The 13,313-nt window shown below is 43.7% G+C and overlaps 1 protein-coding gene across 1 annotated transcript in view; it reads left to right on the plus strand.

Annotated features, from left to right (window-relative positions):
- si:ch211-212o1.2 (uncharacterized protein LOC492735 homolog) overlaps window positions 1-11,412 on the plus strand; it is a 35,964-nt gene extending 24,552 nt beyond the window's left edge. Inside the window, exon 7 of the mRNA XM_058076287.1 lies at window positions 1,158-11,412. Within this exon, the coding sequence (XP_057932270.1) occupies window positions 1,158-1,279 (122 nt within the window). The 3' untranslated portion in view covers window positions 1,280-11,412. The remainder of the gene's footprint in view (window positions 1-1,157) is intronic.
- Window positions 11,413-13,313: the final 1,901 nt, after the last annotated feature.

Here is a 13,313-nt window from a genome sequence, read left to right on the forward strand (position 1 = left end):
GTTTATGATGGGGCGGCACGGTGGTCTAGGGGTTAGCGCAAAAATTAGAGAAAATGGAACATTTACTCCTACAGTTTGCCTCGGTGATTGCACCACATTGCAGAATGTGGCAGTAGAAGATACTATAGGGAGGTTTCAGTTCCCAACTAAAAGGGAGAAAAAGAGGTTTTTGGGAAAAGATGCATGCTTTCACTTTGACACAAATTTAGTATATTTAGCCAAAATATCGCTGCACGGCGACCGAGTGGTTAGCGCGCAGACCTCACAGCGAGGAGACCCGAGTTCAATTCCACCCTCGGGCATCTCTGTGTGGAGTTTGCATGTTCTCCCCGTGCATGCGTGGGTTTTCTCCGGGTACTCCGGTTTCCTCCCACATTCCAAAAACATGCTAGGTTAATTAGCCACTCCAAATTGTCCATAGGTATGAATGTGAGTGTGAATGGTTGTTTGTCTATATGTGCCCTGGGATTGGCTGGCCACCAGTCTAGGGTGTACCCCGCCTCTCGCCCCAAGACAACTGGGATAGGCTCCAGCACCCCCGCGACCCTCGTGAGGAAAAAGCGGTAGAAAATGAATGAATGAATGAATGTTTATGATGATGTCAGATATGTCAGATAATTATCGGACATTCATTCATTCATTTTCTACCACTTATCCTCATGAGGGTCACGGGGGTGCTGAAGCCTATCCCAGTAGTCTTCGGGCGAGAGGACTGGTGGCCAGCCAACTCCACACATGGAGATGGCCGAGGGTGGAATTGGACTTGGGTCTCCTAGCTGTGAGGCCTGCGTGCTAACCACTCGTCCACCGTGCAGCCTGAATATCGGACATCCCTAGTATAAATGTCATGCTTATTGCAAATAGCACCACTTCCTGCAGGAAACTGTTGTGTACCATAAACGGACCACACCTAGCTAGACGTGCAACATCTCTGAGACAGAACCCCTGGCGAATAGTGGGGGTGTACGCGATGGAGGACGCTAATAGCGCTAATTAGCGTCAGGCACAGGTAGTGTTAGCCGGTCTGGAGACGAGAGGAGAGGAAGAACGTTTGCGAGTAAATCCTGCTTTGGTCACCGAATTGACTCCTCTGTCCTTGTCATGCCATTTCATCCTTAATCTATTCCTTCTGTGGCGTCATGTCCCATCCACCCCAGGCTGGTGCAACTATCCACTGGACCAGCTGGGCTTTTGGCGACACACCGAGCGTCTGATTGAGAGACTGACGGGTCAAAAGCCTCGCTCCGATGACATGGCCTGGGCCAAGAAGACCGACTGAGCGACGGACGGACAGACGGGCTTGCAGATGTAAACATAGCAGACATGGAGATGACGTATGGGAGGAAAGCACAAACACACACACTGTACATTCTACACGTTTCAGTGCTTCTTTCATTTGCTGTTTCTATGTGTGCAGACGTCTGTCTGACAAAGATTTGTGCAAAAAAAAAACCACAAAAAAAAGTGATGTAAACACCAACATAGCTTCCACTGGTAGCAGTCAGTCAGCATGCGTATTGGACGCTCGGTTTAACCAATCAGGTGTGGTATTGCCATCACGTCTTGGTTTAGGCGGCTTCTGGAGGTTGGGCTCTCCAGGAGTGATACCATGCTGCCTCACACACACACACACACACACACACACACACACACACACGATCATATTGTTCATGTGAAGGTCCCCTGCTTTGTACTTTAGCTGCTTCCTCATATAGTGGCCAGGGGGGGTTAATTTACTCAACTGCAGAAAGGTCCAAGCATCTATTAGGGGCACGGCAATATTACTGTAGTATGAGGCCTTTATTTAGACAAACACGTTTTTGTACTCGTGTAAATAGTATAACTCGCGGTTGAGGAACAGGCGTCGTTTCCACGTCTAGAAGGCTGCTGGAACCACATAACATCCGAGTCGCAGCTAGTAAGAGTCCACACTTCGTCTAAGTGGATGCTGCTGTTTTGGTTAGCAGTGGGCTCGGCAGTTAACTCTTTAACATCCTGATGGATGTGCTTGTGTGTTTAAAAGTGACATGACGACAACGCTCCGTGCGATTAACTCGACTGCAGGGCCGGTGTTGGAGCATCAGGGGGTACGGGGGTGCGTCTGCTTTTCTTTCGTTAATGAATTCCAAGGTCCGACATAAACCCGATGCTTTTTCTCCATAGAAAGTCATGCATATGCAACTGACACCAAGAAATATGTTTTATAAACACGGCTTAGAGCAGGGGTCGGGAACCTTTTTGGCTACGAGAGCCATGAAGGCCAGATATTTTAAAATGTGTATCTGTGAGAGCCATATACATTTTTTTAAACATTGAATGCAATAAAATGTGTGCATTTTTATGTAAGACCAACAGTTTTAGATATAATGGGCTCTAATTACGTAGACCAGGCACACTACCCCACGCCAAGGGGGTGTGGCCAGCACACTTTCGTGAGCAGCGCAGTGTCCAATAATAAATCTAATACTTGTTGCCATTAATACAACTTCTGCTGCTGCATGGTTTTGCACCATACTCCGTACATGTATTTCATTCTTTTGGCCATCTTCGTCAGAAGGCTTGGTTCTGCAGCTTTAGCTAGGTGACTATTTGACTAAAGGAGGAAAGTTTATATTTACATGTTGACATCTCAATGACCGAGGTAGACTACCGCATTACCCAGTAATAATCGAGTTTTGGTGTTTGACCTGGAAAATATCATCAAGAAAGATGGATATGGTTGGCCGTATTGCAGTAGAAAATAGATGGACGGATTAAAATGCATAAGAAAATTGTTGATTATTTTTAACAGTCATTTCTGTGATGTTTACTTTAAAATGTTAGCAAAAATACATTTTTATTGTGGTAAGAAACGCTTGAGAGCCAGATACAGTCATCAAAAGAGCCCTACCTGGCTCCCGAGCCATAGGTTCCCTACTTCTGGCTTAGAGGTTTACACGTGGAGAACATTCAAAATAAGGATAAACGGCACATGAAACAGACGATTTTTGCTTCAATTAAACACTAAAATAGTCTCAAAACCACAAAACACATTTTTATTGTCTTACGTTCTAATTTTTACATGCATAAAACAATTATAAATGTATAGAAATGATGAATTTAAAGGGATAAATGGACATTTAAGGTTACTATTACCCTCTTTTGAAGATGTGATTGTTGACAAAGACACCATGTTGCAGCGAGATCAACACCTTGGAAGTGAATTGACCAATGCTTCTCACCTTCTTTATCAAATGGCCGACACTTGCAACTTGCTTTGGCTCCATCTCAGCCCTGATCTTGAGGTGCGAAACGCTACTTATCCCTTTACATGCATCATTTTTATGTATTTGTACGCATTTAGAAGCAGTTTTCTGCATGTAAAACTAACATGAGGGTAAAGTCGGACCTTGTGGAATGGACTAATGACGCTTATCAAGGCTCCACTTGCTTCCACCACGCCGTATTACATACCACATACCACCCATTCCCCAGCCATAAAGTACATGTACGTCATGTATTTGTAGTATTTTATTCCTGATCACGCAATACTGTATATACTACTTTTGTAATCACACTCTCGTTCCCATGGCGTGTAAATACACAACAATTGTAAATGGATTTGGGATGACAGTACATCTCATTGGCTGTTACGCTACTGGAGAGTCGCCATGCTTAGCTCTACATGATGGAATCCTTTCATCAACCATAACAACGCTCTGTAAACGCACACAGTTTTCACTCCCGATATACATGACACACTAACGACTGAGAGGAAACATACGTGCAGGTATTGTTTGGCTGTTTTCTCGGGCTTTAATGTTCTATTTTCTTATTAATGACTCCAGCCTCGTCCTGTTGAATTCTGACTTTCCATTTTGCAGCAAAATGAGCGCTGCTTGTCTGCCTTAATGTTTTTATCTGCTATTTAATTTGAATAAATAGAAAACAATTCCAGCTTGATGTCAAGTGTACTGCGTGCTCTTTGACAGTAGATGTGAAGATGTGAAGCTTGCCATTGTTCTAACTAAGTCTGTGGTTCAGATCCGAGCTGAGCTGCAGTTATACAGTAAGGCTCTTACGCCCTCTAGTGTCAAGTTGATGTTACTAGGCCAGGAGGTGCTGTCTACAGAGGAACTTTCAGCCATCCATCCATCCGTTTTCTTATACTCACTAGGGTCACAGGTATGCTGGAGCCTATCCCAGGCAGGGTACACCCTGGACTGGTCGTCCAGCGAGGGCCATAAACTGAAAACTGAAAGGATCCAAACCTTTAAACTAAACCAACCCTCCAACCTAATCTCCCCCAACCAAGACCAAATCCATTTTACCCCAACTCTAACCCGTCCTAAAGGCAACCATGATCCGAACCCTCCCTAATGCCAAACTCCTAATCCTCCCTAACCCAAACTGGTACCCTAAATCAAATTAGAACCCAACCCGCACTACTAGCCCTAGTCTATCCTACCTGTAACCCTTAGTCCACCATAACCGTAACCATCCCCAACATCTAATCAACCCAACCCACTTTGACCAGGGTTTTGCAGCACTGTTAATTAGCTATATTAGCTATTGTTGAGGTATAAGGTATACCGGTACCTTGCGTTGACATTACATCGAGAAAAATGAAAACTCACAGTGGGCTCTGTCACTGCACGTGACCCCGCATGGGGTTTCACAGCAGATCTGACAGTTTTCACGACTGTTAATTGATCTACTTCTAAAGAAGCTGGAGTCGGCTTCGTCACTAGCATGGCGACAGTGTCCGTCACACCTGAGTGTGATCCTGTGCACGCCGACTGATCTCACATCTTCATATAGCTCACAGTGAGAGCTCCTTTGTCATTCCCACATTACCACAAGTGTTTTTTCACTGTCGCATAGCGTGAACAAGACACACACTCACGCTTTGCCGACATGTTGGATCTCAGTAGATGCCCGACATGCTCCAATGATCATCTTCTGAGAGACAAACTTAGACATCAAGCGATGAGTGTTGCCTGCATGGTTGTGGTAGGCCACCTTGCAGTTGTATAATTGAACTATAGGAGTCCCGGGCTTGACCCCTGGGGAACCCCATTTGGTCTGAAACGCACCAATTCAAAGTATTACCTGTCGTCCAAATCATTGAACCAGTTTAGACCAGTATCACACGTTACGAGGGGGCTTATTTTATAAAAAGCCTAGCTAGCCTTTGCTAGCTATCCATGTTGTTGCGTCCTTTAGCATTGTCCTGCATAAAAAGCATCGCCTTCTTGTAAGATGTCAACTTTTTCTTGTACCACTGTGTGAAGAAAGCGTCCCTAGAAACCGGCAGTAGTGTTTGGGATTGAGTCCATCTCCAACCCGAAAATAGCCCAACAAGCTAATCTTTAATAATTCCAGCCCATACCGGAACCCCACCTCCATCTTGGTGGCACCTTTAAGTAGAAGTGGTGCTCTCCATGTGATTAATCAACAATCACGTAATGAATCAATTCCTGGTGATGTCCATCCACCTGTTGCTATCTAACGCTGCTCATTATTACAAATGACGTTCCGCAGCCCATAGCTGTCTGGAACAGGATGTCGGAATGGAAGAACTCCATGTGTACACACAACTCACATGGAATGGCGGCTTTAACAATGAACTTGTCACCTTGTTAATGCGTTGTTTCTCTGTGCTGGAGAATCCTACCGTGAAGCTCGTTAACGTTCAGGTGTGTTCTCACCTTCAGTGTCTGTTGCAATTTTTTTTTGAAGATTTGTGGTTTAAAGCTTGCATAATTGAGGTGTGTGTGTGTGTGTGTGTGTGTGACACATCTAGAGGTGCTTCTGTTGGTGAGAAATCCAATTATGAGACCTTACAGGGAAACTACGTGAGGCAATATAGATCTAAACTCTGCACCAGTCTAAATGAGGGGAACTTTTGTAGGAAGACCTATTCAAGGTATTTTGAATGGATTTGTACTTTTTTTTAAAATACTCTGATACATTTAGTAAAGATGCTAAAACCAATGTAGGTCGTTATACTCCTGATGAAAATGTATGTAAAGCGTTCCAGTGTATAGCGTTATACACGTGTGTTGGGTCACGCCCTGAAAATACTTCAAAAGGCATTCAAGAAGTTTTAAAACGTGTGTGTGTGTGTGTGTGTTGTTATAAAGTATGATGTAGGCAGGTATCTCATAAAGCGTTGTGGCCCATCATAAGGAGCCTGCAGCAATCTGGCACTAAGAACAAAGGTTTTCCAAACCTGTGACCAAAGTGTGGATTTGGAGAAAAATACTGTTCCATGTTTGGGTATGTACATAAATAACCGGAATTCTACGTTTCCAAACGTCACTGTGACAAAGTACGCTGTGATATCACACACGTGACCTGTGTTTACATCAGAAACAACATGGATTAGTGGTGGGCAAAACAGTTCATTTCAGTGAACCGGATCATTCCGCTTCATTCAGAAAAAGATCCGTTCATTTCGTTTCAATTGGTGTTTCGACTGTGATTTCCCCCTCCGTAGACCCGGTCAGCCGTGTCGAGTCAGTCCCTTCACTCATCTTCACGTTCGTTCCGACTCAACTCTCGGTCATGAGTCTCGGTCTCTGTCTTTCAGTCAGCTAACCCCGCCCACCCACAGAACGTGGCGCGACGATAGGATAAGACAGGCAAGCAAGAAGATAGTCCCGCCCTCTTCAGCCAATCAAAAAAAAAAAAAAACATTTGCAACTGAACGGACTAAACGGGTATTTTAGAAGCGGTGGCCTCGTTCATTCCGTTCACAAAAAAGAACTAGTTCTTTTGACCCGTTCGTTCATGACCGACACACCACTAACATGGATGGATGCCCTGGGAGCTTGTATCGGTTGTAGCTTCGTTCCTCATTAACTGCTGTAATTTCGCTTACCTTATTGTAAAGAGTCGTCTGCCAACGTCAACATGGTGACTCTTAATATGTCAAAATATGCTGTACCTCTTGACGAGAAACAGAGTTTCTTCGGAATGTGATCTAAAAACGAAGCCCAATGAGATGATAGCTTCGTTTATTTCCCCGCCAGCAGTGACACGAAATGGCCGCTAGATGGCAGCATTGTATCTTCAACTGCAGCGGAGAATCACGGGAGGAGGAGGACAGTGTGCCACTTGAGAATAAACAAAGGACATCAAATAGTGTTGATAGTTCTAGTGTTCCGGTGCCATCCATCATGTATCAGTTCTAAGTGTACCGAACTTCTTGATGTATCTCCTCCCCATCAAGCAGCCCCGGTTGCATAGGAGCTCAAACATGAGGCACTCGAACATACTCATGCAGAAGGTGTGAATTTGGGCCTAATAAGTGCAGGAACAAAAGGAAGAAGGTGAAGGAGAAGGAGGGAGATGGAGAAAGAGAGAGAGAAGTTGTCAGTGGGTTGAAAAGACGTGGGCGCTTATTTTATTTCCTCTGTGAATACACAACAACAGCGCTGTCTGTCTGAGGTGCTTACACAGCAGAACTTCAACGACACACACACACAAACACACAAAAACACGCACAAACACGCTCGGTTGCATCCACTCTTGTGTTTTGTATGAAAGAAAATCCAACACGGTGATGCAGTTTGACTGTCACGTCGTCATGTTCTGTCTCGGTGGGCCGTGTGAAGCTTGGAAGTCTTGGTGGATCTCCATAGAATCTTCTCCTGTGGTGGTTCACTCATACCTGTGTGTGTGTGTGTGTGTGTGTGTGTCCCTGGAGCCTTGCAGGTTTAATTTGACCAGTCAGCCGGTCAAAGCCAGGGCCTCAGCAAATATATATGTGTGTGTGTGTGTGTGTGTGTGTGTGTGTAGGTCGAGCTTAGTGTTGAGGTGAGACAGAGATCAATGCAAAGGCAAACACAAAGGTTGGGGCAAAACTCAGTGTCCTCTCGACTTCTCTATCTCCTATCCACCTTCCCTGATCCCTCTGTTGCTTCCTTTTCTTTGGTCCTTCGGTCAAAATATCCCCGGCCTCCGTGGAAGTGTGTGTGTGTGTGTGAGAGAGAGAGAGTGGGTGAGTGTGTGTAGCGAGAGGATCAATTGAGGGAAATGGTGGATTGATCGCCAGCTAATAACCCCAGTTGAGTCCTGGCCGCATACTGACTGACTAATTGAACAACAGCCACCCATCTTGGTTTTACGCACACACACACACTTTCACGCACACACACACACAGCGTTTCATGTAGGAAAAAAAAACAATGTTCATGTAAAGACTCTAGATGTTTCTACTTTTTTCAGTTATTTAAATCACCAGTAAGACATGGGTATGTTTCAAGTAAATAGCAGCTCCCAACTAAAAAAAGGAAACCTACTTTTGAATGAAATTAATGACTCTAGATGTTTCTACCTTTTTCAGTTCTTTAATCAGCAGTAAAACATAGGTAAGTTTCAAGAAAATAGCAGTTCCCAACTAAAAAAAGGAAACCTATTTTTGAATGAAATTAATGACTCTAGATGTTTCTACCTTTTTCAGTTCTTTAATCACCAGTAGAACATAGGTAAGTTTCAAGAAAATAGCCGTTCCCAACTAAAAAAAAGGAAACCTATTTTTGAATGAAGTAAATGACTCTAGATGTTTCTACCTTTTTCAGTTCTTTAATCACCAATAGAACATAGGTAAGTTTCAAGAAAATAGCAGTTCCCAACTAAAAAAAGGAAACCTATTTTTGAATGAAATGAATGATTCTAGATGTTTCTACCTTTTTCAGTTCTTTAATCACCAGTAGAACGTTGGTAAGTTTCAAGAAAATAGCGGTTCCCAACTAAAAAAAAAAGGAAATCTATTTTTGAATGAAATGAATGACTCTAGATGTCTCTACCTTTTCCAGTTCTTTAATCACCAGCAGAACGTGGGTAAGTTTCAAGAAAATAGCAGTTCCCAACTAAAAAAAACAGAAACCTATTTTTGAATAAAATGAATGACTCTAGATGTTTCTACCTTTTTCAGTTCTTTAATCACCAGTAAAACATAGGTAAGTTTCAAGAAAATAGCAGTTCCCAACTAAAAAAAGGAAACCTATTTTTGAATGAAATGAATGACTCTAGATGTTTCTACCTTTTTCAGTTCTGTAATCACCAGTAGAACATGGGTAAGTTTCAAGAAAATAGCAGTTCCCAACTAAAAAAAGGAAACCTATTTTTGAATGAAATGAATGACTCTAGATGTTTCTACCTTTTTCAGTTCTTTAACCACCAGGAGAACATAGATAAGTTTCAAGAAAATAGCAGTTCCCAACTAAAAAAAAAGGAAACCTATTTTTGAATGAAGTAAATGACTCTAGATGTTTCTACCTTTTTCAGTTCTTTAATCACCAGTAGAACATAGGTAAGTTTCAAGAAAATAGCCGTTCCCAACTAAAAAAAAAAGGAAACCTATTTTTGAATGAAATGAATGACTCTAGATGTTTCTACCTTTTTCAGTTCTTTAATCACCAATAGAACATAGGTAAGTTTCAAGAAAATAGCCGTTCCCAACTAAAAAAAAAGGAAACCTATTTTTGAATGAAGTAAATGACTCTAGATGTTTCTACCTTTTTCAGTTCTTTTATCACCAGTAGAACATGGGTAAGTTTCAAGAAAATAGCAGTTCCCAACTAAAAAAAAATAATTATCTTGATCTTATCTTTGATAAAGAAGGTGAGAAACACGGCTGAATTCAAGAATGAACTCCTAGCCAAACACGAAGGTGCTGGCGGAGTTGATCTCGCTGCCACATTGCATCTTTGTCAATCACATTAAATGTTCATTTGCTCATTCATCGATTTATATGAATTTACAATTGTTTTTTTTTTTTTAGTAAAGAATTAATAAAAATAGAATTGTAAAACAACAAAATGAGACAGCACACCATGTTAAATGTAAACAGAATTTTTTGTTGTGGTTGTTTTTTATGACCACGTGGTTTGATGTGTAGTTTGTGTGTTTTACGTTTCCATGTCACGCCTCGTTGCAAGAACCGTTGATGTCACACACGTCTCCCCGCATGGAGAACTCCTTAAAATCCCTGGAGTTTGGTGGTTTGTGTGAAAAGGGCGTGACTATGGAGCGTGACTGTACAGCAATGTGTACCATTAGGATGGCCTATGTATTTCATTCAAAACACACACTAAACTACACATCAAACCCACAAACAAAAAGTCGCATTTTTAATGTTTTTAAAGTGTGTGATTGAGGAGAACAGTCCCGTACGTCCACCAGACACTTCATTGCAGTACACACACACGTCGTTACAAATAAGATTAGTATGGATCTTTTTACTCCTCTGCAGGTTCATGTTGGGTTGTGTGTGTGTGTGTGTGTGTGTGTGTGTGTGTTTGTGTGTGTGTGTGTGTGGACGGACGGGGCGGGCAGGCGTGATTGTAGGTACCAAGCAGTGATTTCTCCACAACCCCTTGCTGATATGAACACTGTCTGCTATATGGTGTGTGTGTGTTAACCTGCGCCTAGCGGTTTTTGTGCCGACACACACACACACACACACACACACACACACACACACACACACACACACACACCTGTAGGGCTCACATGACTGGTTGTCAAGGCAACTGTCACCAAGCATGTGATTGATAAAACTGTTGCATGACAGGTGGGAGGGGTCTCCAAGGATGAAAATGATCCAGCACAGACTCAAGGACTTGGACTTTGATGTCAATGAAAAAAATGAAGAAAAGCTTTTTTGTTTACTTTTTAAAAGAGTCAACAGAGTCTGGGGTGAGCAGGACGCAGACCATGCTCCAGAGAATGAGTTTTTCGGGAGGTCTCGGAGGCCCCCCCAGCTGTGTCCTGTTCTCTGAGGGGAGGCTGTCTGTGAGGAACATGGACTTTGGTGTTCAGTTTTACTTGACCCTACACCGTATATTCCCACCGCCTTTTGGTGCCCCTTCCCTACCCCACCAAAACCCTTCACCGTCCCATATGTTGCAATGTATACATTCACGTAGTGAGGCAAAGCACATTTACATAATCATATGAGAATATGTGATGATACCCGGGGAAGGTACAGTATCCATGGCCACTGTTGGAAAGCCCACATGTTTAAGTCCTGATGCTGCACTGATGATGTTTTGTTGTCAAGCGTTCAGGTTCTCACTTTCTTTTGTGGTCCTTGAACCATCGGCGGTTCCAGTAATGGCCCACATGGGACACACGGGCAATTCCCCATTGTCTGGGGTGTGCTGCGAGGGGAGGGGGGGGAGAAAAACAATCCCAGTCACTGTTGAAAAGACAACCCCCATTTTAGAGGATTTTGATTCTCTGGATATGTAAACGTGGAAGATACCAAAAGAAATATTAACCCCCCCATCTTTCATTCTTTCATTCATTCATTTTCTACCGCTTATCCTCACCAGGGTCGCCAATCCCAGACATATAGACAAACAACCATTCACACTCACAATTTGGAGTGGCCAATTAACCTAGCATGTTTTTAGAATGTGGGAGAAAACCGGAGTACCCAGAGTACTGGAATCGAACTCGGGTCTCCTAGCTGTGAGGCCTGCACGCTAACCACTCGGTCGCAATACAGAACCCCCCCCCCCGCCATCTTTCATCAGTAAAAAAAAGTTTGTTCCTACCTTCTTTTGTTCTTTAGTAATCAGCAGTAGAACATAGTTAAGTTTCAGGGAAATATCAGTCCCCCACTAAAATAGTGCAAAAACCATTCATTCATTCATTTTCTACTGCTTATCATCACAAAGGTCTCGGAGGGTGCTGGAGCCTATCCCAGCCGTCTTCGGGCGAGAGGCGGGGTACACCCTGGACTGGTGGCCAGCCAATCACAGGGCACATATAGACAAACAACCATTCACACTCACATTCATACCTATGGACAATTTGGAGTGGCTAATTAACCTAGCATGTTTTTGGAATGTGGGAGGAAACCAGAGTAACCGGAGGAGAAAACCCACGCATGCACGGGGAGAACATGCAAACTGGAATCGAACTCGGGTCTCCTAGCTGTGAGGACTGCACGCTAATCACTCGGTCGCAATGCAGAACCCTCCCAATCTTTCATCAGTTAAAAAAAAGTTTGTTCCTACCTTCTTTTGTTCTTTAGTAATCAGCAGTAGAACATAGTTAAGTTTCAGGGAAATATCAGTTCCCCACTAAAAAAAGTGCAAAAACCATGTTTTTGCGAAAAGATACATTTCCAACATCACTTTCACTTTGACAAAAAATCTTTTTTGCTTCAGTGACAGCTGAAATATGTAACATCTGCGTCCGGCAGACAAGAGCACAAAGAAGAAGTACGGATGAAAGGCTGAAGGAAACAGGAGAAGAGGAGGGAAGAAGGATGACGAAATGGAAAAAGTCAGTAAAGGTAGCGCATCAGAACCATCCAGACAACAGATATTGATTTTAGTCTGCAGAAAACCAAAAACACCAAGAGAATGACCTTTGGCGATATTACCCGATGACGAGTCAATCAAAGTGGCTGCAGCAGCAATCGGCACCGCCGATGAGGCGTTAGCGTCGTTTCCACGGCGTTACATCTGTTGCATGTTGCACACCGGTGGTCCACATCTGTTGAATATTGCACGCTGGTGGTCCCCACTCCCCACTCCTGCGCAGTTAAAAATAGATCAGTGTGACCAGAGAGTGGACGGACTCTAAATGTATTACAAATGCAGGAAGGCTGAACGACACAAGACCCTCCGCCGCGAATAATCGGCCTTGTAATGCGAGTGGACAGGTGTAAGAGTGCGGGGACGTACGCAGCTGTCAGACGTCCGCTGTGTCGCATCTGTGTTCTTTCATGAGGGAGGAGGAGGGTGAGGGGGCAGGGGGGGGGGCACTAGGGAGCGCATGCTCTTTTTGTTTAGAACGAAAACAACTACACAAAACGTAAACGGTGATTGAGTGCAGCTTAGACGTGCAGCATCAGGAAATCGTTACCGTCAGGAAATAACAATAACTCATGTGAGACTTTGTCGCCTTTGTTTGTCCGTGGAAGAGCCGAAGTCCCACAAAGCAGGCGAGGAAATGGAAAAATATCAGACATCTGGATTTTTTTTTTTTTCCAAACAGTAAAACTGCACAGGCGGCACGGTGGTCTAGGGGTTAGCGCGCAGACCTCACAGCTAGGAGACCAGGGTTCAATCCCACCCTCGGCCATCTCTGTGTGGAGTTTGCATGTTCTCCCCGTGCATGCGTGGGTTTTCTCCGGGTACTCCGGTTTCCTCCCACATTCCAAAAACATGCTAGGTTAATTAGCCACTCTAAATTGTCCATAAATATGAATGTGAGTGTGAATGGTTGTTTGTCTATATGTGCCCTGTGATTGGCTGGCCACCAGTCCAGGGTGTACCCCGCCTTACGCCCGAAGACAGCTGGGA

The sequence above is a fragment of the Doryrhamphus excisus genome, chromosome 6 (assembly GCF_030265055.1).
Source record: "Doryrhamphus excisus isolate RoL2022-K1 chromosome 6, RoL_Dexc_1.0, whole genome shotgun sequence".
NCBI classification, from domain to species: Eukaryota; Metazoa; Chordata; class Actinopteri; order Syngnathiformes; family Syngnathidae; genus Doryrhamphus; species Doryrhamphus excisus.